Source organism: Camarhynchus parvulus, chromosome 7, assembly GCF_901933205.1.
Source record: "Camarhynchus parvulus chromosome 7, STF_HiC, whole genome shotgun sequence".
Lineage (NCBI taxonomy): Eukaryota > Metazoa > Chordata > Aves > Passeriformes > Thraupidae > Camarhynchus > Camarhynchus parvulus.
Window position 1 is genome coordinate 21,621,430 of NC_044577.1, and position 24,951 is coordinate 21,646,380.

Sequence of the window (24,951 nt, forward strand, 5' to 3'; positions counted from 1 at the left end):
CAAGGGCTGACAGTGGTTGTCACACCAAAGGCAGAGAAACAAAAATTTCACTCTTTTGATCAAGACCCTGACATTAGTTTACCTGGTCTCAGAGCGTGGTGCTGAGGTACCAATGTTGTAGGTTGGATCCCTGTATGGGCCATTTACTTAAGATTTAGACCTGGAAGAGACCCACAAGGATCATCAGCTCTGAATATTTTGTGAAATCTGTGAATTAGAGGTTTTACTGCTCTAACTCCCATAATTTGCAATTTGCTTCTTGGTTTTAAGAAGCAACATAGGACTAGAAGAGAAAAATGCTTCTTAAAACCACTCAAAATATCCTTCTGTCACAAATTATTAAACCTTGTATAAATTATTAAAGCAATATAATCCTGAGCATTATGTTTAAGTGAAGACTAGGATGGTAAAGAGTATAATATTGAATTTCTCTTTAAACATATAAAGCTACCCTGATCATGGGTTGCACAATTTCTTTTTTAGTTCCCACAGCCTTTGGCAAAGGTTTCTAGCTTGCTCTATCATTAAAGTGATGTTTTAATGTCAGAATTCATTAAGTCCCATATGTTTTGCACTAGAAAATAAGCAATGAAAGTCTCTAAAATATGCAGTTTAATTGAAAACTGACTAAAGGAATAGTATTTTTTAACTATTTTGTTGTATTTTTCAGTAAGTGAAAGTAGGGTTTATTGATAAGTTGATAAAATTAGCCATGTAAAGTCAAGGGTGCAAACTCAAGGTCCAAGAAAGAACATCAGTTTTGTTTTCTGCATTTATAGTATCCCCTGGTACAAATTTGGGTAGACGCTGAACAAAGACAAACTGAATTCTAATGTACAGATGTGTGCAAAGTGTCAACAACTTTAGGAAGAATTTACTCTCTGGACTAATATCACATTCACGTCTCTCTTCTGTAAAAACATTAGCCCTAGAGGAGAGTGATTCAGGGTGGGAGGAGATGGTCAGCACTTTCCGCACCCAAGTTCTAAAGCCCTGGTGCTGAAGGCCAGGAAATCTTGTGGTTACAGATGCCCTCAGTAGCTGCAGCTCTACAGGCACCTGCAAACCATTGGCAGTGTTGGTTTGCACTGGGTGTCAGAAGAGTGGGCATGTTAAATGTGCTGTCCTAGCTGCACTGCCAGTTGTAGCCTTTCACATCAGGTACTCTCAGCTGTGAATGCAACTCTGAATATTTGTACTCTGCCTTTGTCTTGCACATACAGACAAGTCACTGAATGATTAATGATCTGCTTCATCACTGGGCCTGCATAGTTCCCAGCAACTAAACAATAAAAATGACTCTCCCTTCCTTCCTGTACTACAAAAGATTGCTTAACTGGTTTGTAGGACTTGTGAGAGCTTTTTGTTCAAATATGTTTCTGTCACATGCGTGCACTTAAATGCAAGAGAGAGAATGTGTTGCATATTCTTGAAAACTATGAGAAAAAGTAAGCTGAATAAGTAAGGTTCAGATTTAATTTTGAAAAGAGTGAGGTCTATATTCATTCTTTGATGGGAGGGAGATCAGTAGGTCAAGATAAACCCAAGAAGGTTTATCTGTTTCTCATGAGCCTCCCTCTGGTGACCGTCAGTCATTGTGTTGTTGCAGGAATGAACACAGTGTTATTCAGCTCCCATGTGTGCAAGAGCAGCCAAAAATTGCAGTTGGGCTTTCCACTGGAGCTGTCCCCACCGTCAGCAGTCAGATCTTGAAGCAGAATCAGGGAAGGCAAATGCTGTACAGCCTGCTCACGGAAGTGCTGTATTAAATAGATGGTCTGCATGGGGTTTTTTAGTGTGAGTTGGAGCATTCCCAGCATTTGGCGCATTTGATGGGTGCAGGGAGGAGCAAGGGAAGGCAGAAAGTCAGAAGAACAAGGGTTCCCATAGCTGGATCTGTGTTCAGTAAGATGGAGCACTAGTAGATCACAAATTGATACCTCTTTAAATGCTTGGGTTTCTTCATTGATGCAGGTTTTGGATCTTATGTATGCAAAATCCAGTACATGTGTATAATTCTTACTCCATTTTTTCTTCCTCTTTAAATTTGTTGGAGAATTTTTACAACGCAACACAGAAGATGTTTAATCATAGAAAATGTAGCTGGTTTGAGTTATCTACTGACAAAAAAATTCAGATTTATTCTTAAAATAGGTTTTTATGAACATTTTATTCAAACAGTTGGACGGGTTTACTCTGTTTTGGTTTTTTTTTTTAAGAAAAGATATTTATGTTGAGACAATGATGGGAAATGCAAGCACAAATGATGCTTTCTAAAAAGTTTTTTATAATTCATTGTAGGGCTTTTTAATGAAAGCATAATGCAGGTTTAAATAAAGCATTTACTACCTGTGAGTGCTATAATACAGAATGTCAGGGCCAGAAATCTTTTTCTGATGTCTTTCTGTACTGTTCTCATGCCAGAGAAATTGAATTTTGAAATGAAATTTTGATTTTTCATCCAAAATTTTATATGCATATTTTGGAAGTCACATATGCTCCTCACAAAACTAGTTTTTTTGAAGTAATGTAAAAATAGACAAAGATATTCAACTTGGGGAAGAGCTTTTTTTTAATTTAAGGCAGTTAACTTCAGTATTTGGACCTCCTCTCTCAGTGTCCAGTGGATTTTTGTTTTCCACTCTGTGTCAAACCAACCAAAATTATTTCAGACCAGAACCTGAGAAATTTATCCATATTGGCTAACATATTCTGAGAGTACCTCCTCTTATTTCAGCCAAACTGTATGAACTGAAATGCTGTGTGCTATGACTAAGGTTATTGGATATAGCTTTTACAAAGCAGGATCAAATCATCCATCACCATATTGATATAGTACCTTTTTGCTCCAAATATGTTGAAACAGAAGTTACTTCACATAATAGAAGACCCCAAAGCAAAACTCAGTTTTGGTAATGCCAGAAATCCCCTCAGAAATACAAGGTTTTGAAGACAATATTTTCCACTTTGTCTCCTACTTTAAGGTTTCTGTTATTTCCTTGTTAATTTACTCCATCATCCATAGGTCTCCTATATTGTTCCAGTGGCATTAACCTAGCTTTTTCCTGGTTTATTTTATGATTATAGGGTTTTAATTACCATTCTCTGAAGGATAATACATTTTAAATTTATTCAGTTGTCATGTTTAATGTTACAGTCTGACACTCTGTATAACATCACCCAGGTAGGGGAGGTCCAGGTCTCTGACCTGTGTGGTCACTGCTGGAGGTGAGACAGGGAACCACACACCAGTTCTGTCTCCTTTTTTTTATAGAGAAGGCTGTCAAAAGATGTGTCATGCAGGAAGTGGATATTTTTCCAGTAGAAACAGAGCTAGTGTTTTAGGTGTGACATCCAAAGCCAGGGATGACTGGGCCATTAATGCTTGTTTTGTGCCCAAGTTTTAAAAGTCAAGCTCTTTGTGAGGTTACGCATCCCTGAGGTTTTCAGTACCAATCATCTTTTGCAAATGCAGACAGGGTGAAGAGACATCAGCACTCACCATGGTTATATTAATAGATTTTGTTGAAAATTTCTCTTGGGGTTGTTTTTTTGCAGGTGGCCTTCCCACCCCATGTGTTTACTCTACATTTGGAAACTTGTATGTTTTCAGGTCCAGCCATGTCTCACGAAGATGTTTCCAAACAGAGAGTGACTAGAGGAGTGTCGTGGTAAAGCTTAGACAGCTCATGTGTCAGGAATTATTGGCAGAGAAGAGTTTACATCCAAGTCATAACAGTGCTTCCACCCTGTGATTAGGGAGGGTGTGGTGTGATGCAGCAGAGCTGTGCTTCAGCCATAGGTACTTGGAAATGTGGGAGCTAAGAACAGGGAAAAAAAGAGAGAATGCTATGCAAACCTTTTCACTGCTTCAATTCTGACATTAAAAATTGAGGTCATGGTCAGGATTGTATTAGGAAAAATAATAATAACAGCAACAAGACAAAAATAATGAAGTATGGTGGTGCTGTTTCATGGCAGTATGCAAAAAATACCAAAAGGACAATCTTGAAGAATTTCTGGTTGCACTGGGTGTTCTTTATAGAGCAGGGATAAAATGGGAATGGACAACTGTGACATTTTCTTGGTGCAAGGCCTCAGGACATAAAGATGCCTCTTCTGGATGAGTAAAACACTTGTAAGTTTTGGGACATTACTGAAACCTCCAAAGGGTGGGGAGAATGTATTACAGGCCTTTGGCCAGACTTTTTCTCCATGCTCCTTAGATATACTTCCAAAGAGACAATCAGAATTCAGATGACAGTTCGTGTTGAACCCAGACTGAGACACATAGGATATACAGACCATGTTTCCTTCCAACAGGTTTTACAGCAGTAGCTCAAAATCAAATAGACAAGGCATTCCAGATGCTCTGTTTGTGTGTGGCAGCTGTCTTTGTGCTATGCTGAACAGCTGTTGATGCTGTAATACAGCTCTGTGTTATTTAAGTGTCATATTTGGAATATAACTTAAAACCATACCTCATTTGGAGTGTTGAGCACCTATGTATCAATGCTACTTCAACTATTTTTTCTTCTTTCTTGTCAGTTCCTGCAGAACCTTTACTGTGCAAGTTTGCTGATGGAGGACAGAAGAAGAGGCAGAATCAGAATAAATACATACAGAATGGAAGAGCATGGCACAGAGAAGGCGAGGTGAGACTTGTAAGTCCTCCCTTCAAGCTTTAGTGTGGGTGTGCAATAATGAATACTTGGGAAAATGATAGGCATTGAGACTTCTTGGCTTGGGTCTTTGGCATATTAAAAATGTGCAAGCAACTCTTACCTGACAGTTTGTGTCTCAGTAAAAAGGATATTTAACCGTGTCTTTCTTCTGAGGAGAAAAGGCAAAATGTGAAATGCCAAGTCCTGTCTCTTTGAAGTGAACAATAAAATCTCCTTCAACTTGGTCAGAATATAAACTTCAGCTTTCTCATATTATTAGCCTACCAGAAGCATAACTGTGCTTACATGCAGAAATAATCCTTTGATCTATGTAACACTAAAATGCACATCACTTTCACAAGATTAAAATAGTATACCAGTGCCATGCAGCATTATTATTTTTAGTCAACAGTTGTTTTAAACTTTAATGTTCAAGATAATAGTTTCATAGACTTACTGTGGCTAGCAAGCCTAAACGCCTCATTTATATTACACAGGAAAATTCAAACCTGCCTTCTGAAAAACTGCACTCCCTATTCAATCTTATAGGTCATATATTGTAGGCAACGCCCTAACATAATCATCTGCATGCCCTGAATCTCAAACACATATGTACTTTTAGCCAGGTGTTAACAGATTGCATTTTGTTCCTCATAATGGGAACATGGAAACTTGTATTCACAAACAATATTGCTAATTCTCTTCACTGTATAATTACTTCTGTCAATTAACCTTTCCCTAAGTTTTAATAAATTATTTCAATACAAATTTTCAGTTAAAAATGAGACAACTAAAGAACAAGAGAAATAATTTACAATTAAAATTAATTTTGTCCACTCTTTCTTTTCTACTTTTTTTTTTTTTTAAGGCTGGAATGACACTCACATATGATCCAACCACAGCTGCTTTACAAAATGGGTATGTTGAGTAATGTCACACTAAGAAAAAAATATGTTTGCATTATGAAAGATGCACAGAACTAGCATTTAACAAATATTTCTGCATTTTCTAGATTTTATCCATCACCATACAGTATTACAGCAAACAGAATGATCACTCAGACATCTATTACGCCATATATTGCTTCTCCAGTTTCTACATACCAGGTTTGTATTTCGAGCTTGGTAGCTGAAATGGTTCATTGGAGCTTATGTTTATTTATCAATTGTTGCATCTGGTTTTATGAGGTCTCCAATAATGTTACATTTTAATGAAGTGGCCTCCTTGTGCTGTACAGCATGAAAGTGACAGCCTGAAAACCTGAGTGTGTGTTTCAGGAAGCACAGTGCTTTAATGAGGCCCCGGTGTCTTGCAAAACCAAGACTCCAACTTGTGCTGATGGCTGAGGGATTTGTGGCCACTTCTGCATTTCATGGGAGATTTTTCATTTTCTCTGTCAAAATCTTTTAATGTCACCAGTATACATGAAGTAATTATTCTTTATTTAGAGCCTTATTGGTTTAATTAAATTCATTTTTAAAGATGTTTTTCCATGCATTTTGAGCTTTTCTCTGTATTTTTCTCAACAAGCCCAACAATATTATCTTATGTAGCTGTACTAAGAAGGGTACAGAAACATTCTTCACAGTAGAGAAGGAAATTTGAAAAAAAGAGCTCCAAGTTCAAATTACTTTAGGATTCAAATTCAGTGTTTTTTGTATTAGGAGTAAAGCATTTAATAGCCTAGGACAGTATTTCTAAACCAAAGGCTACTTTATTTTGAATAACAAATTAAAGTATAAATTGTGGACGTTTTTGGTCCAAAGCTTTCTGAAGAGGGATTTTGATAGGTGCCATCTTGAGTCCTCACAAGGGATATTGATATACAATTCAACACTTTGGGAAATTACATGGAACAGTTTTAGCACTTTGATATAGATCTCTTAGCAATCCTCAGTTTTAGGGCATCATACATTTCAGTTTACAAACAACTTGCTTTAAATACAACTAGTATGGCAGTCTCAGATGTGTACTCTGTAATTACTACTTGAGACATGCCAATTATGGCAGTCTAAAGCTAAATTATGAGCTTTTTTGGCATTTTACTGTTTAACACATCGATGGAGTAAACAGCAGTGATTCAGGTCATAAATAACCCAAACTAATTAAATTTAGAAAATTCTTACCTCTATGTGTCAGGGGAAGAAGAGTCTGTTTGCTTTCTAGTGAGCGAGACATGCAGAGCTTTCTGATGTGCTCTGTGTGTGAATGAGTGTGGAAGGGTGTGTAAAGGGAGGTAGAAGGCTGGCAGAGGCACTGGGGGCCATTTCATCAGCTGTCTCCTGCAGAAATTTCCATGTAGCCTTCAATTCCAAATGAGGAGGATGAGGAAGAATTGTCTCATATTAGTCTGGACATCTAATGCCATCTTGCATGAGCAAAGTATTGTGTAGGAGTTAAAACAGCATTCTCTGGTGTGAAGGGCAGCTGCATTATTTTTATATTAATTTCTGAGGTAACTTATGCAACACAATGTTTGCTCTCGGCAGACAGTGCTAGACTGTATTTGTCAGTGCACTGAATCATTCTGCTTGGTACTGCATTACCTCAGAAATTACAGTAAGTTCTTACCCAGGAAAATATTTCAGTAAATTAACTGCTATTCTTTATTAAAATATAAATTATTTATCAATATACGACTCTCTGATATTCAGAATCCAAGTAAAAATTGGAAGTTGGCATGGAAACATTCTACTTAGCAATACAGTATTATTTTTTGGGCTTATTGAGATAGACAGACCACAATCCATTATGTTTCCAGAAATGTAGTTACCAGTATTTCAATATACATGGCATGGAGCTTAAATTATTGTGGATGGAGTTATTAATATCATTATGCTTGAAGTGACACAGTAATTGGAATTGAAAATTAAATTGAAGTATTCTGTATTGGGGAGGAAGGAGATTTGTGGCCAGAAGAGTTTCACAATTTGAGTATTAGTCACATCTTCATTACTGATCCCTTCTCACTGAAACCTGCAGCTTTCTGTCTTCTACACAACAGCACATATCACACAAGCAAAGGGTTCTTTGTTTTGTTTTGTTTTGTTTTTTTCTTTGAGGCATGGTATAACCTGCTGCTAGATTTATTCTTATTCAGGTAAACAAATTTAATAAAGTTTCGGCTAGTGTTTGTTTCTTCAACCCCTGTATACCCAAATGACTGCACTGAGCCAGTTACTATCATAGTGTGAGATTAGCCAAAGCTTTAGTCAGGTTGTACCGGTATTTTTGCCATTAAGATTTTGCCTGAGGAAAGGGAGTGTTCCAGTCTTTTCCATTCCATTTTTGAACTCCTGTTTGCTCTTTTCCTGACTGAAAAAGAAAAAAAAAAAAAAAAAAACCAACAAAAAAAGAAAAACAACAAAACCCAGCTCTATATTGAAACTAAGTACCAAAAGGAGGCAAGAAATATTTCCATCTTCCAGAAAGTGCCTCACCTGGATTTTTTTCAAGGCTGTGTATTTACCTGTCCTGTTCACAGGACTCCTAAGAATGATGGTAGAGGCATTTAAAAGGCTTTAAATGTCCAGCAGCAGTGGTGGTCCTGCTCTGTGTGCAGTGCAGGTCAGATTCCTGCCTTACCCAACACACCTACAGCAGAGGGGGAGGAAACATTTTTGTCCTTACCTTTAGTTTTTCTTGCACACTTTTTCAGAGAGCTGTTGCAACCAGCTCTTTTTAACCAGGATAACAATATAACCTTTACACTCCCTTTTTATATTTCACTTTGTCATGCAAAGTTAGGCATTCTCCTGCAGTTGAAGTATTTGGGTGGTCACTGATTTTGGAGAGAAAATGTGCTTGTTGCAAGAGCAGGGACTTTCATCAGAACCTCCTCCTCTTCCTGTGCTTTGGGAATAGCACATCACAATGTCTCAGAGAACAGTACTCCTAAATCTTCTCCTTTTTCCTGGAACAAGATTACAGCAGAATTGCTGATTTTTTTTCACTTATGAAAATACAATAATTTATTTTAATCAGATCACACCAGATGGCAAATGGTGCTATACTTTCTGAGATCCCAATTACTTTTGCACAAAGGAATTTCTGAGACAGAAGGAGTTTCCTTTTTCATTGTAGCAGAAATCTGCCATTCATCTATTTGACCACTTTCGCTGTTTCTGAAACCTGCACTAAAAACACTGTCTTCTGTTCTCAAAGGTGTATGTGGTGTATGGTCTCCAAATCTTGTCTCTGATTTACAGGTTACAATGAATACATTTTTCATAGAAATCAATGTTGTTCCACGAAGGGACTAATTGGGTTAAAAATCAATAAATAAGGGAGGAGGCATGTTAACATGATTTAGGTTATTACTATATCTAAGTTGGAGTAATGTGTAAAATGAAAAATAAAATGCCAATTTTGTTCTAGGTTCAGAGTCCTTCTTGGATGCAGCCTCAACCATATATAATGCAGCACCCAGTAAGTTTTTATGCTTCTCCATTGTTGTGTTTATCTATTACATAAACACTTTACATACTTTAAACCACAGGAAGTATGTCACTTCCTGCCCAATTACCTCCATGGATCAAAATGAAAAACAAAAGAAAGACAGTAACCTGAACTGGGGCCTCATTTTATTAGGGAAAAAAGTAAGCTACCTTCAGAGTATCAATGTGATGAGGACCATTAGAGAAAATTTCCAAGAGGAAACTTAGTGGTGTGGAGTTTTTTTGGTTTTGTTTTATTTTATTTTACTTGAAATGGAAAACACTTGGCAAATGCCAAAGCTTTACATACTGTCTACCTTTCAGGAGCTGAAATTGGAGACCCAGTGTTTTAGAATAGGTCTACAATAGTTCAGACTGGATATTTTGTGAAAGACAGATGGATGTAGTGATATGAATGACATTATGGGCATTCACTTGAGCAAACCTGCATAGCTTGTTCTGGCTTCAGCACTCATGAGTAATGCTGGTCTCCCTACACTTGTGGCTGTGGCATCTGTACCAGACTGGCAGGCATTCTGATCTCTACTCTCCCGTGACATTTCGCTTCTTGTCTGTGTCATTTGCCAATTAAGTACCATTACATCTGAGACCTACTGGCTTTCTTGAGATGAGCATTACTAATAATAACAGGCACTTGAATACATGCACTCTCACAGTTAACAAACAGGTCTGTTTCCAGATGAGGAAAGGATATGGTCTTGACTTTAATTAACCTCTCCATGCAGATTATAGGATGTAAATCTTCTTGGCAGAACATTTTCTTCTTGGGCATGCAGAGAAGGTGATGTTGAACCAGAACACATTCTCACACACTTAATTGTTGTTATATTTGTGGTTTTTTATGTTAAATACACATACACAGAAAAGGTTTTAACTTCCTTCTCTAGCAACACAGATTTTCATAAAACAACATCCTGCAAATAATGCTGTGAAAGACAAGAGTTGATATAATGGTGTATTAGTTTAGGTGTATTCGTTTCACAGGTACACAAGATGAGATTTCACAGTTGCAAATAAAGACCTAGATTCTAGACTGAAGTTCAGTCTTGGCCTGTGCAAAGACAGGTGCTGTCTTGCTCATTTGCTTTTCAGAGAAGCCTGCAGTCTACAGACAGGAAATTCTTTCACTGTTTGATGTGCCTATGACTAATTTCATCTACACTGATCACATGGTTGTTTTTCCAAGTATATTCTACACTTCTTTTTTTTCTTTTTTTTTCATTTTAAGGATTAGTTATTGATTCAAAATACTTGCTTTCAGTACACTGCAATTATTTCTGTTCATTTTGAGCCTCCATTAGTTTTAATCAACACCTTCTGCAAGTATAAGTCATACAAAATATTTGGAAATGTGTTTTTGTGGAACATGATTGGGAAAATGAAATTTCTTGATAATCTTCCATTTCAGCTAACTCTGAAAACCTGTGTGCTGTCCATATTTAACAATCTGAAGTGTTTAGAAGTTCAGAGTATAATTTTTATGAACCTAACAAAATAGTACAGAAGCAATAGAAATGTCATCAAGAGCAGCTGGTATTCAGACACAGAATCAGCATTGCTAAGTCACTCTTCTGAAATGTGTGTGCTAATGAAAGCAGCCACTAAGTAGGGCAGCTGCCTTGTGTGTGAACATCATGTGTGATGGGTAGGAACACAAATGTTCCTCCTCCAAAGCCACCATTCCTAAAGATGAGATAAAAGTTTCTTCCTGAAGCATGAAATTCCAAAGCTTAAGCTGAGTGAATCTGTACCAGGTAACGTGCAAATTTTTGCTTTCAAGTCAGCATCTGGCTAGACTCATATTTTCCAAAGCATTTTCAGCAGATCTCTCAAGTGTATTGCACATCGGTTGAATGTCCAACGGGAAGTCAAAGCAGGTCTTCCACCTTGAGCATCTGCAGATGCTCAAGTGAAATATTCAGATGTCCCAGACTTGCTTTTCGAGTCAGTGCCTGGGATTAAGGAGAGTTCTTGTGGTACATCCCCTCAGAAGGAGACTCCATACTTAGACTCTCAAATCAAAAATTAAATCTGAGTGCTGCAACCATTTATTTGTTTCTCTGTTTTAACAGGGTGCTGTTCTGACTCCCTCCATGGACCACACCATGTCACTACAGCCTGCATCAATGATAAGCCCTCTGACACAGCAGATGAGTCATCTTTCATTAGGCAGTACTGGAACAGTACGTAGCAATTTCATACAAAATAGAACTTACCCAAGTAGAAAATACTGCATGTAGATCACAGTATACCTGTGCAGCTTGCATGTAGGAAAAACTAATCCTATAAGTCATTTTATGTCCAGGAAATTATTAGGAACCGTCTCCATTTTAAAATTATATTCAGCAGCTTTTATTCAGTCTATTAACTGATCAGAAATTGGAAACGAGTAAATAAAAATAGACCAAAACAAATGAAAGGCATCCTGGAGGTAACTTCAGAGTTGCATTCAAAAGATTAAAAATAGTTAGTTTTACTCTTTATATTCTTTTCTGCAAATCTAATCTCTTGAAGTGTGGAACAGAAGTTAAATCAGAAGAGATTCAGACTTGTCTCTAAACTGCAAGACCCTTCTTTTCAGACCAGATGGGGTTAAAAAAAGAAAATACTATGACTGGGGTTAACAGAGAAGGAAAAGTCCTTTACATAGTCTTTGAAGTCCAAATTTATATTTTCTCAAAATAGATAAATGACTTTTCTGTAAAGCCTATTGATTTCAGACACAAAAGTCTTTCTCTCCTGTATATTGTTTTAGGGAAAGAGTCAATATCTGTTAAGGAATACCATGACAGGTATTTTGAATACTTTTATATTGGGCTTTCACTCAATGTAATGGTCTCTGTCTTTCTAGTACATGCCAGCCACAACAGCTATGCAAGGAGCCTACATCCCCCAGTACACACATGTCCAGACAGCAGCAGTTCCTGTTGAGGTTAGTACATTTTATAAATGGCCAGAGATAAGAAATATGAATGCATTTTTTTTCCTGGGAAAATTAGTGCTCAAAGGCAAATATTGTAACTGTGAATGTATTGTGAATGCCACCTGTATTAAAACTATAAAATGTCATTATTCTCAACTAATATAGTCAGTATTACAACAAAGAATTACCTGTACTTATGGCAGGACATACTCAGAGCAATCTGCTCTATGAGCATAGCTCAGGCAAACCCTGTGTTTTGTCAAACATAACTCCAATAGTAACAAGCCAGGGAATGTATTGTAGTTTTGATCTTTCTCTTAGTTTACCTGTGTACAAAGTTATCTGCCAGCAGACCTTGATTGTAGATTTTTGCAAAGAATCCTGATTTGACCCTGGCATCTCAGGAGATTGTGCATGTTTGTCTAATAAATCTCGCCATCAAACAGGAATTTATTACTTTTGTTGGAGAGCATAACATAAGTAAGCTAAATAATTTATCTCCTATATTGGCTTACCTTACAGCCTTTCATAGGTCAGTACTGCTTTAACAGAGGAGCTAGACAAGGCATGCTGCAGCTCCTGTACTCAGAATGAGTGCCAGACAGTCTCTTCCAGAGCCTGTAAGAAAACAAACATTTCATTTCAAAGTCTGTTTATCCAGAAACTCCAGAATTTGTTTGATTCATTTTGGTGCATCTGCCCATGTGGATCAGAGAAGTTCTTTTGGTAATTACCTGATTGCTCTGTCTGCCAGAGCACTCTCAGCTGAATTAATTGCCTGGTTTCTGGGGAGCCTGGTGCAAAGTCCCATCTACAATTCTTTGTGTTGCCTAGTGCCAACCCCATCACAGTACTCATAGTGTTTGTGTGGTAAGTAGATCTCATTCTTCTCCCTGCCCTTCAAAAGGAGAGGGACAGAATGCTCTTTTACATGTACAGATAGAAAATATTCTAGCAGTTATTTGCTCTCTCTATTTATTTCTATAATGTCAGAAGTTTGAGGGGTTTTTTTTCATTATCATCAAAGCATCTGAGGAAGTACAAAGTTTGCATGATCATTTAATTCCTCTGCTGAAATATTCATTGAGGTAAAGTTAACACCTCAGACTTGGAATACCTCACTTGAGAAATGTGATGAAGATTTTAGATTTGAAGACTGTTAATTGCATGAGTCAAGTGGAAATACAAATTGCAGGTAATGCTTGATTTTGTGTCTCATGGCTTGCCTTCCTTTTTATTTGCAGGAAGCCAGTGGTCAGCAGCAGGTTACGGTAGAGACATCCAGTGACCATTCTCCATATACGTATCAGCAAAATAAGTAACAGTGAGGTAGGAGCCCATCCTGTCTCATGAAAGATGTGAATTCAAAGATGCTTTATTTCATAATTTACAGTACTCTGTATTGAACTTTTTTTTAAATGTCATATAAATAATACTGATGATATTGTCTGGGGACAGTGAAACTGATTTGAACTTGGCCAGAGTCAAAAGCCAGGGAAGGAAACCTGGGATCCAGAAATTAATTAATGAGTTCTGAGTAATATTGTTTTAATAATTTCTCTATACCATAACTGGATTCTGTTGGATTTTAATTTGTTCATTTTAGCAGCGTGCTGTATACGGAACAACAATAAATTAATGCAAAAATACAAGAATCAAAATGCTAAAGGGAATTGTGCTGATAGACATATCATGCCTAGTTTTGTGGTACATGTAAGGTTAGAAGCAGCTTGGTGGCTGATTTACAGACCACAGGCAGGGAGGCAGTCTGGTAGAAATCCTTGCTGACTTTTCTCCTGAAGACTTCCCTGCTCATCCTTTTTTCTAGAAAAAAAACCAGTTTGGCCCAGAGTTTTGTCAATTTGTTTTTGATCCATGTCCTCATTTGGCTTTAATTCCAGGGTTTTACTTTCGTACTCCAGGTTTCCTCTGGTTCTGCTTGCATGGCCTTTTTCACTAGCAAATCATTAGCTTTACCTGAACTTACTTCACGCAAAATTGTTTTGCTTTCTGTACATTTCCGTCCTAAAAATGTTATTTGCGCTAGCTGTTCCCTTTTCCATGATCCATGTTTTAAAGTTCTGGAATTTAGTTCTTCCTTTAGTCATCTTCCTTTTTTTTTTTTTTTTTTGAGAGCTTTGTAAGCCAGGCAACTTGGCTACATATTTTTTTACATCACATTTTCTCAGACCTCACACTGAAAAATTCCATTCATCTGCAATAATGTGCTGGAGGCCATGTTATAAGGGTTTTTCTACAGCCCTTGTGGCATTTATTTGATACTGAAAAATCAAAATCAGTTATGTGCTACCATTGTGTGATATCTCTCTAAAATGTATTGATCCAACAAAACACACATTTTGGCATTAGCTTTGATGCTGCAGGTCAGCTGTGCTGTTTGACAGCAGTGCTCTCATCCCCATTATTGGCATAACAGCTTCTTGTATGGAAAGATAGAAACAATCCAATGGGGAAACTTGGCACACTCAGCAGACGGCAGAGCCTGCGTAGCACAGCATATGACCCGTGTTATTCCTGTAGTCGGGCCAAATGCTGGCATCTAGAGGAAGCCCACATCCTTGATTTGCTTCCAGGGCAGGCAGAAAGCAAAGCCACAGGCTCTTCTTGTTATCCATCTCCTGGTGTTAAAATCATGACTCCTGCACGTTTCCCATGCCAAGGCTCTTGCCTGGTGTTAACCGCTTTTCAAGGAATTATTTGTTTTGCCTTAAGTCTTCCCCGTGGGCATGTAAAACCTCCTTACCAGCAGAGATCTGTGGGAGCCAGCAAAGCGTAATCCTGCATGTCACATCCCCCTCCTGCCTCTCTCTCCCAGCCTGTCAGTGTCTTTCCCCATAGACTGAGGCCAGGCAGGAGGAACAGCCTTAAGTCTCCTGAAAGGATGAGTTGTTGTTGCAATCTGAGACACGTTTTGTATTGATGGCTCTTGTGTAGATATCCAAGCTCTGTGAGCAATTCTGTGTGTTTGCTGTAAGTCAGTTCTCCACTTATTTTATTCTTCAGAGAGGCACTGTTACCTGTATTTATGTGCAGTGGGAGTAAGTGAAATCTGTGTCAGCAGAGGCTGTAGCAGTGGGCACGCGGGGAAGGTTAATATTACCCAGCTGATTTCAGCCTCAGAGTATGGCATTTGGTATTTCTGTCCCTGGAACATGCTGGCACTTGTCTTGCTTCAGACAGGTGAAGGGGAGGGAATTGACAGTTATTTTGTGCCCTAAATACAGGGAACACTGCAGTCTCTTGATTGTTGTGGTTTTGTCACTGTTGTCCAGCTGAAACTTCTTTCTAAATGCACATGCAGCACTTTTGGGAATGTCCTGTTGAAAGTCAGTACCCACATTCCCATAATGCAAGGGGTAAATTACAACTAGCACATTTGCATGAGGGGATGCAGTCATTCAGAAATACACAGTGTTTTTCCTCTGGCAGCTACATTTAATAACTTTATAGCTTCTTCTCAAAAAGTTGCTCCTATGTGAAAAATAGTCAAAGGGACTTGGAAAAAACCCAAACCTGTTTTATATGCACCTACAAATGTACAAGCCTTAAAATACCAAACTTTGCCTTGCTTTGAAAAATTAAAAAATTGTCTAAACTTTTTTGTCATTAGCTGGGTATTTTTTTAAACCCATGTGGCAACATAAGACAGTACATTAAGAAGTCTGCCTTCAAATTTGATGAGCCCTGACTTGCTGTTCAGTATTACCATCAGGGAGGCACAGTACCTGTGTCTGTCTTAGCTGTCACACATAGCTCGTTGAAGCTGCACCAACAGAAAGTTATTGTTCCTTTTCCAGAGCCTTGGAGATGGCACAGGAGTAGCACACTCAACCCCTTTTGGTCGATTAAAAGGAACAACAACAACAAAACAACAAAGAAGGGAAGAGTGCAGCTTCACAGTCCCCCCATGGGAGCTCTGTGTGCTGAGCGCTTGTTAGGGAGAGAGGGGGAAATGCAGCACAGGCTCTGTCCTGGTGGAGAGCCTTATCCTGGGAAGGGCCAAGCACTTGCAGTGCTGCCTCTGTTACTTCCCAGGTTTATACTCAGATTCATTGAGTCTTCTCACAGCTGTCTGAAATAGGAAGTCAGTTCATTTTGTGGACAGCTACGTTAGAAAATAGGTGTGTGATTGTAACTCTGCTCTAGCTCTGACCTTTCTGTGTTACAGATGTCCAGTGTTGACCTGGCCTGGAGAAGGGTGCAAAGGCTGAAACAATCATGGATTTTACTGATCAATTGTGCTTTAGGAATTATTGACAGTTTTGCACAGGTTCTTGAAAATGTTATTTATAATGAAATCAACTAAAACTATTTTTGCTATAAGTTCTATAAGGTGCATAAGAAAAACCTTAAATTCATCTAGTAGCTGTTCCCATGAACAGGTTTATTTTAGTAAAAAAAAAAAGTTTTTATCAAGTGTTATGACGCAAAAAAAAAAAACCTTCAAATTTCTGGGTATGCACAGATGACCACGAAGACTTATTCACGTGCATGACAGAATTTGTGTTTTGGTTTATTTTTATTTTGTTTGTTTCTTTTTATCTTTTTTTTTTTGTATGAAATGGATTTTCTGAAGTTTAAAATAGTAAAACATCTAAGATGATGTTCTGTGCTTGCAGTGTGTGAGTGTTGCTTTAGTGCAGTGTTGCAGTTACAGTGTCTGGTCTCTTAGCTTTCTGTTTTTCTTTTAATGTAGTGTGAAGTGTCTTATCCTTTTCTATAAATTCCAATTTGCCTTAAATCTTTCAATGCTGTAGCTGTTTCAGTAAGTAGTCCAAACTAATGGTGTAGAATGCTTTGACCAAATGAGCTGGTCTATTATGCCTTGTAAAACAGCAGCATAGGGCTTTTAAAGGTAGTCAATAAAAATTGCTGAAAATTTGGCTTTTTTAATGTGTAGTAAGTGTTTTTAATGATTTTTTCACATAATATGTAAGGTAGTGAAATGCAAGAGGGGAAAAAATGTTTTGTGTGAAACACATTTTCTGACTGGGGAAATTTTAATAGTATAAATTGTTTGTAAGGCCATATGCCTATAGTTCCCTCTGGTAGTTTGAATGATTTAGGAACTCTGCTGTATGATGCAATGTAAAATCTTTTTTTGCCTTTTTTCAGAAACTAACTTGATGTTCTAGTTTTAGCATAGGTAGAGTAGGGAGTTTGGGGTGGAGATATCACCGAATGTTTTTGTCCTTCCTTTATACTAATGATAGTGCTTTAGGATGAGGATTGTGCTGAGAGGTAGCAAACAGAAAAGTTGCTATTACAGCAAAATGGCAAAAGCTAAAGGACTCGTTTTCAAACATATGCTGAGATTTAAGTAGAAACATAATTGATTGGGTACTAGCTCTCTATAGTAGGTAAATAAAAATAAAAAGACTTGGCACTTTTAAAAGGTAACTTTACCAAAGAACAAAGAGCCAGTAACCAATAATTCTGATTTGTCTCAGCATTGCGTCTTCTGTACTCTTTATTTTTGCCGGACCAGTTTGCGGTTAAGAGAATGTGCCTTTTTTGTACATTTGCATTTAGGTTTTATAATTTTAATTGATGTATGGACACAAAAGCATGAAGGAAGACTTGGATCCAAGCAGTGCCACACTTTACATCATCACTACAAGTGTTAAGTGTAAAGAAAACCAATTTTGAAACTATGAAATTCCTGATTCATAAATACACAGTTATTTGTACTTCACATATTAGATAATTCACTGCTACTAAAGCTTTTTATTACAATTGCATATGTTTTAAATTGAATGATAAATTAAGTTGTCTTCCAAAACTGTGTACTTCTCTGGTCAGCTGTATATGATCAGTTATCTACCTCAAAGTTTATTTCCTTTTATATTGGGACAGGTTGCTGGCCCTCCCTGTTTCCACAGACCAAATCATCCTAGCTCAGGAGCTAGGGCTAAGCAGTTGTTTCTTTCAAGTATTTTTTAGTTTTTAAATTTTGTGTGAGTATTGGAGTATAGATGTCGGTGACATTTCATAGTTTCAAAAGTAAATTGCTGCTCTGAGAAGTGTAGATTCTAGTGAAATGCATAGTCATAAGAGATGTGTTTTTGTTTTTTCTTTTTTTAAAAAGTTGTGGTATTATTGGTTCTATGCTCCCTGGAATATTACTGCTTTGTAAAAGTCCAGACTTCCTGCAGCACCTTGCCTGTATTTGGTAACTTTCCAAACCTGGATCTCTCACTACTTGCTATTTTTGCATTAATTAAAAACTGCAGTATGATAGCTGTGTTAGAGGGAGGGAAGAGTTGCTGCCAGAAATGTCTGAACTAAGTGCCATACTCATTGTCTGGGTAAGATTTGGGAAATTTAACCTCTGTACATAAAGAAATAATCAGTTACTTAAACATCACATAGTAGACAGCCATTAAATTATAAAAAATTAATTTATGAAGAAAGACCTTTTGTACAGATTGAAAAAAAAAAGATTTTCATAGAGATATCTATATGATCAAGAGAGTTAATTTTTTATTTTTGTTTTACTAGTGCCACAAACTTGCCAGTGGTAACTTATTTGTCCGGTTCAAGATAACTCTGTAGTTTTGTTTCCTAGGACTTGTTGTTAAACGCCAAAAGACATTTTTGAACTGTAAATTTGATTAGATTGTTAGCTTTTTCTGTTTTATTTCTTTGAAAACTTTTGAATAAAAAAGATCCAAAAAAATGAAAATGCATTGTCTTTTTCCTTCAGACCTTCCTTTATTGGGGCAAAACCCAAACAGGTTATGGTAAAACTTCTGTGTTTATTTGGAAATGTTTGGAATTGCTTTCTGCTTGACAGCCTGGGTTTTTTTCTCCTCAATCTTTCATCAAAACCAAATTTTAACTCTTTCACACCACACTACAAAGTCACTAATTCTTTCAAACACAACAGGAAAAGATATATGAAAAATACATTATGAGATGTCGGATTTGGATGCAAGAACTTTGTTCTGCTATGTGTCAGCTCACACAGGGAGTTGTGTGTAACCAGGCTTGTGCTGTGGGTGTAAATGCCATTTTCCTGAGGTAAGGTTGGAGGTGGAGGGTCACTTTGGTAGCTCATGGCACAGGATCACTGCCTTCAAATGCTTTTGTCTTCCCACGTGTGCTGGCATTGGCTGGAATATCCAGTTCTGGAGAGCAGAGGTGACACTTCACTGGGACTCAAAGAGATCTCCAGTGCTGGCCTTCCAGCTGCCATCTTTAAGCCCTGCATTTCTTTAAAGGTAATCTCTGATTTTATTATCCTTTTGGCAGGATCAGTACTGGTGGTGGTGTGTATCAGGTAGAGGACTGCTCTGACCAAAGTAAGGCTAGGGAAAGCAAGAGGAGAAAAGTCAAACCGTTGTGTCTGCTCAGCCAAATGCTTTACCAGCTGCATGGTCTGATGTGGCTTTGGATTGATGTTTGTGGCAGGAGGGGGCTCCGGCATAGCCTTGGACACCTCAGGGTGTGCCCAGCAGTACAGAGCAGGGCTGGGTGATTCAGAGGGCTCCTGCTCCTTGCTGTGGGAGCTGAATAGGCAAAGGGGAGGCTCGCTAAACCCTGGCTGTGCTGCTCTGGAGAGCCCTCTCCAGCCTGGGAGACAGTTCTTTCCATTGCTCACCTGGCTTTGAGGGATCCCAAGAGCTTTGCCAGCACCGTGGCAGGCCAGGCAGCCTGCTGGGGATGGCAGGTGGGGGCATGCAGCTGGCAGTGCTCAGCCTGAACTTTCACTCATGCAGTACTCGTGCAAGATATTGAGAATAAATGTGTTTCCAGTGGAGCTGGCAAAGCAACTCACCTGGGGAATGGGAAACTTGATTTACAGTTGCTTATGCAATGAAGACATCCTCAACAATTATAGCACTAATTGACCCTGGAGAATGGCCTGAAGTTGTGGCAGGGGAGGTTTAGGGTGGATATTAGAAAAAGGTTCTTCACCCAGAGTGTGGCTGGGCACTGAACAGGCTCCCTAGGGAGTGGCCACAGCACCAAGCCTGACAGAGTTCAGGAAGTGTTTGGACAATGCTCTCGGGCACATGGTGTGACTCTTGGGAATGGTGCTGGGCAGGGTGGGGAGTTGGACTCGATGATCCTTGTGGGTCCCTTCTAAATCAGCATATTCTGTGATAATTGGAGAGAAAAAAACAATACACTGTGCTACTAAACACTCAATTCCTGTAACTGAAAAAAAATACCACTTAGCCATTTGGGGGGGGTCATTTAAATATTGGCTCAGTATGTTGCCTGTCCCAGATGCAATGCATGAGAAGATGAATACAGAAAAGTTTAAAAAGGTTTTGTTATAGTATTCATGTTCATCACCATACTGAATTAATCTCAGATTAATAAGCATTATTTTTAAATTAGGTATGAATACTCCTCACAAAAGCTGTATGTAAATAGAATAATACAGGCTGGAAATGTTTTTTGCTCTCTATCTCTCTATTTGCTTTTCTAATTATTCCTATGATAAACTTAGCTCTCTTAGTATATTTGATAAGAATGAATGCTTTTTTCAGGTTAGTATCTTTTGCCTGATCTAATAAGGTTGTGTTTATCATTCCTATCAGGCGATATGCAGTGATACAATGTCTTTATGTAATATACTTTTATTGTATATAATAAAAGTCATTACCAACTAGTTTGTTCAACATTGGCTCCATTCTCTTGCATACAACCTGTTTTGAATCCTACTTGCAAACTTGCTGTTAATAATGTTTTTTACCTGTTAAGAAATACGGGTAAGTATCAGATTAATGTAGGATGATTGTGTACCAATATAAATGTTTTGTGCAAGATCATGCACCAACCCTGTTGTTTTTTAGTTGTTAGTGATTATGTGGTAGCCTTTCTTTAGGCACTAAACATAATTTTTTATCTTTCTCCATTTTCTAAATTAGCTACTCTGAGCAGGTGCCAGACAAGTGCAAGCAATGCATTAACAAGGAGTATAACCAAGTACTGTTGAGCAACTGAGCCTTGCATATATTGGGCTAGAACAGAGTAAGTCAAAGAATCTAAAGCTCTTTGCTGGTACTGTGTGTTAGCTTTTCAGAGGAAAAAAAATAGTAAGTACTGTTTTGCTCTCCCTTTCTAGCTTTAATTTATGCCGTGGTACCTCCACCATACCAGACAAAGTCATGACTGACCTAATCTCCCACAGAAGCATCATATCAGAAATGCATTTTATGTGCCAGAATATTTGTATGGGTTTGTATCCTACTCCTCCTGTACACACTTCACTGCACTTGTTCCTTTTTCTGTAGTCAACCACTCCAAAATTTTTTGTGAACTTCCACATGTGTTGGAATAAGATAATCTGTCCTGTCCAGCAGTGCCTTCTTGTGAAAGCCAGTGTGTTGTTTGGTGGCATTTAAGACGTGTTACCTTCCAAACGCTTGCCGCACTGACGTATTCTTTCAACTGTGAAAGATCATCTGTATCCTTCCCCCGCCAACAAATTCTGGCATTGATTAACCCAAACAAATCTGAGGCTTTTGGCTTTCAGACTCAGGCCATTAATTCTCTCCAGAATAGGGGTTAGGATATACAAAACCCATTCTGTTTGGCAACTTCTCTTTCAGTGACTAAGAGAAGCCAAGCTGATGTCAGAACAGGAAAGATTTACCATGCAGCGATCAGAGGGAGGGGGTAAAAGCCTGCATGTGGAATGAGTCAGTCTTTCCTTTTCAGGACAGCTCTAACCACATCTACCATCTGACAAATCTGTGCAGCCCACTTCTGTAGTAAAGAAGAAATCATATCACAGGAAAATACTACTGGGGTGTTTTTCCATGTCCAAGAAGAAAGGCCATCTTGTCCACAGGCAAGCCTTCACTGTTTAAGATACCTTGCCTTTTTCAACACTATCCTCTCACGCAGTATCTACATCAGTGGTGTTCTGAATTCTGCTGTGTTATGCTGGTCCCCCTTTAGCTGAATAAACTGACTTCTTTTGACAGCTTCCCTGCAATACAAAGGGATTTTTGGAGCACTGAAGGAATGAAGGTATGTGGCACCCTAAAGACTTCCCGCACGCACCCCACAGGTGTTCGGGTCAACCTGCTCAGGCAGCTTTCTGAGAAGGGTCATTGTTTCAGAGCCCCACATGCAAGTGTTAGCAAGGGGAATAATATTTGTAAAATGGTTTCTGCACATGCACTCTGCTGATTTTAAAGAAGTCATCTGCAGTAGAAGTTTTCCCAAGTATTTTAACCACCTGAAGCTCACACCCAGGGATGATGGTTTTAAGCAATGTCTGTGAAGCACTTAAGGGTAATGGAATAAAGCAATGATTAAACAAGCTCAAGAGAAAATTTACTAGTAAATTTTATGTTTTGGTAAATAGTTTTAGCTTTTTCAAAGCACAAATAGAAAATTACCTTTCCTTTGTGTGCTTCAGCCTTTTCCCAAAGGGAGATACTTTCATACCAGTGAGAAAACACTGCTACATTTTTGTTTGGTTTGTTGGTTTTTTTTTTGCCTTCCAGTGAATGTTAAAAAGCCCCAGAATGTATTTACAGGCATTTGTTACCAGCTTCTTTTTGCATCAATTTATTCTGGTATCTTTAGCCAGTCTCAAAGATAATCTGTAAGCAGAATATACATAACTAGGCACGTGAAGCAGTTATTTATTGACCAGCCCACTGAAAAGAAAGAATTTCACAAGCCATTGGTCTGAGCATGACTGCTCACCCAGCAAGGTACCAGCAGTGGCTTTGCTGGCCATGCAGACATTGGGCAGGAGGGGAAGGGTCAGTCCCTGCAGCTCCCAGGAGCAGACCCTCAACATTGCCATATTTCTATCTTCTGCCAAGCTCCATCAGGGCCCCTGACATGGGTGCCTTGCCCCAAGAAACTGACTGACCTGATGCTTCCTGACTTGCCTTGCTCTTTTCTTCCTTTAGATTTTATACCCTTTCCACATTGCTGCTTTCCCTCCTAAACGCTCGAGCTCCTGGCAGTCCTGTCCCACTAGCTCTACCTCTGTCTATAATTTTACCTTTCTTATCTCTCCAAACTTTCTCACAGCTTTTTTTTCCAGCACTCTGAGCAAGGTTACACAGCTGGGCTGGATCAGAGTTGGGCCCTCATATGCAGGGATCTGTGGAGAGGGAAGGGAGGCACAGGACAGGGGCTGCAGTAAGGGCTGACATACTCCAGGTCTTTCTTGAGTCAGGAAAACATTCAAATGCAGTTGGAAGAAAGGGTATTCAAAGAGCTCCAAGTGTTGCTGTCTTTGCCAGAACAGAATGAAAACTAGATTTCAAACAGCTCTAAGAGGCCAGTGCAGCTCAGTAGAATGAAATGCTCCAGAAGTTAGCAGCTGCACGGACCGTCAGTTCCTGACCTCCTTCAGCCCTGCTCTGCTCACTTTCCAAACTTCAACAAGTTCCAGCTGCCAGCAGGCAGAGGCTTCTGACGTGAGTGGGAAGGAGGCAGCTCAGCAGCAGCTCACAGGCTTCACACAGCAAAGGCCTTTTGCCACTTGTGCATTCAAGCGAGTCACTGTGCCCTGAGCTGCAGAAGTTATGGAACAAAGCCAGCAGTAGGGAAGTAAGCTTGTGCATAAGAGTGGGAACATTTGGGGTTTAAGTTGTTTCTAGGTAAACTGTTCATATTTAAGAGTGGTCGAGCTCTGTCTTTGCTGTGGTGTCTCTAGAAGCAGCAAGCCTTACCCTCTATTCTAGGGTGGATTTTGTACAACAGCATTGAAAATCCAGATTTCAGTTATTTAAAAAATCCAAAAAAACTAGGCAGTTATAGAAATTCCTCTCCTCAAAAGTTTTTTTGCAGATGAAACTAGCCAGCTGTCTCTGGAAAAGCAGTTCAGGACAAACCATGCCATTCTGTGTATCGCAGTCCACATATGCACAGCTCATCTCTTCCAAGTGGGGATCACCTGATCAGCCCTGCGGTGTGTGCTGCTGCCCTGCTTCAAGCCTGCAATTAATTTCCTAGGCAGTGTTGTGCTACATCAGCAAAGCCAGCTGTTGGGGCTGCCCTTGTTTATTGGGCCCCCAAGGTGAGTGAGGGCGCCGAGCCCCGGGCTCCCAGGGATGCTCTGTGCAGCCCGACTCGGGCTCTCTGCGCCGCTGCCGCCCTTGGCTGTCGGTGCTGGGCGAGGAGCAGGGAGGGCAGAGCCTCCCACAGCCGCGGATCTTACCCAGAGCTTAAACAGCTCCTGTGCAGCCGCCAGAGGGCATCGGGATAAACAGAAATTATTACTAAAGGTAAACACCCATTCACAGCACGTCATTATGGAGCGTTTATTTACCTGTTATTAAAAGCAAAACCTCATCCTGCCTTTGCACAATACAATGCAAGTGCTCACATTTCTAAGTGGTTTTAGTCCTCATTAAGATAACAATAGGGTTGTCTTTATTAGAGGAAAATAAAAACTAAGGTTTTTTGGGTTAATGAAACAGGTAAGGATACCTTCAGTACACAGCAGGCAAGGGGGAGGAAAAAATAAAGGAATCTAATAGAAACCACAACATCACCAGAAACACAAGTGCTCCATGCAAGATCAGGGAGAATTGGTAAGTAGCTTGGAAGTGACAGACAAACACAAAAGGAGACAAACAGCAAAGGAATTATGGAGAAGTCAGGCAGCCTGCAAAGTTAGAAAGACTTAGAAATCAGAGTTAAAAAGAGTTAGAAACCAGAGTTAGAAATCTTTTTCCCATTAACTCAAAGCCTGTCTATTTTCACGTACACTTGGGAGAATCTGTTTTATGATTGCTATATCTTTATAAGAGCCATGACAATTGAAAGCATATTCATTCCAAACACAGTGTAAAACAAACAAATACCTTCTCAGGAAATAGATAAAGCTGTGAAGGTAAATTGGTGTCTTAGGGGCTAGATGAAAAATCTGTACTACAAACCAAAATTATTCTAA

General features: G+C 38.9%; 1 protein-coding gene across 6 annotated transcripts in view; it reads left to right on the forward strand.

Moving 5' to 3' along the window:
- RBMS1 (RNA binding motif single stranded interacting protein 1) overlaps positions 1-19,359 on the forward strand; it is a 141,419-nt gene extending 122,060 nt beyond the window's left edge. For 3 of the 6 annotated variants that reach the window (XM_030952045.1, XM_030952047.1, XM_030952051.1), the window contains exons 7-14: positions 4,549-4,664; positions 5,533-5,582; positions 5,677-5,770; positions 9,042-9,092; positions 11,194-11,304; positions 11,973-12,053; positions 13,289-13,373; positions 16,234-19,358. In XM_030952045.1, coding sequence (XP_030807905.1) covers positions 4,549-4,664; positions 5,533-5,582; positions 5,677-5,770; positions 9,042-9,092; positions 11,194-11,304; positions 11,973-12,053; positions 13,289-13,366 — 581 coding nt within the window. In that variant the 3' untranslated portion in view covers positions 13,367-13,373; positions 16,234-19,358. Of the gene's footprint in view, positions 1-4,548; positions 4,665-5,532; positions 5,583-5,676; positions 5,771-9,041; positions 9,093-11,193; positions 11,305-11,972; positions 12,054-13,288; positions 13,374-16,233 lie in introns of all 6 variants that reach the window. The other 3 variants (XM_030952049.1, XM_030952048.1, XM_030952046.1) reach the window with 2 other exon arrangements.
- Positions 19,360-24,951: the final 5,592 nt, after the last annotated feature.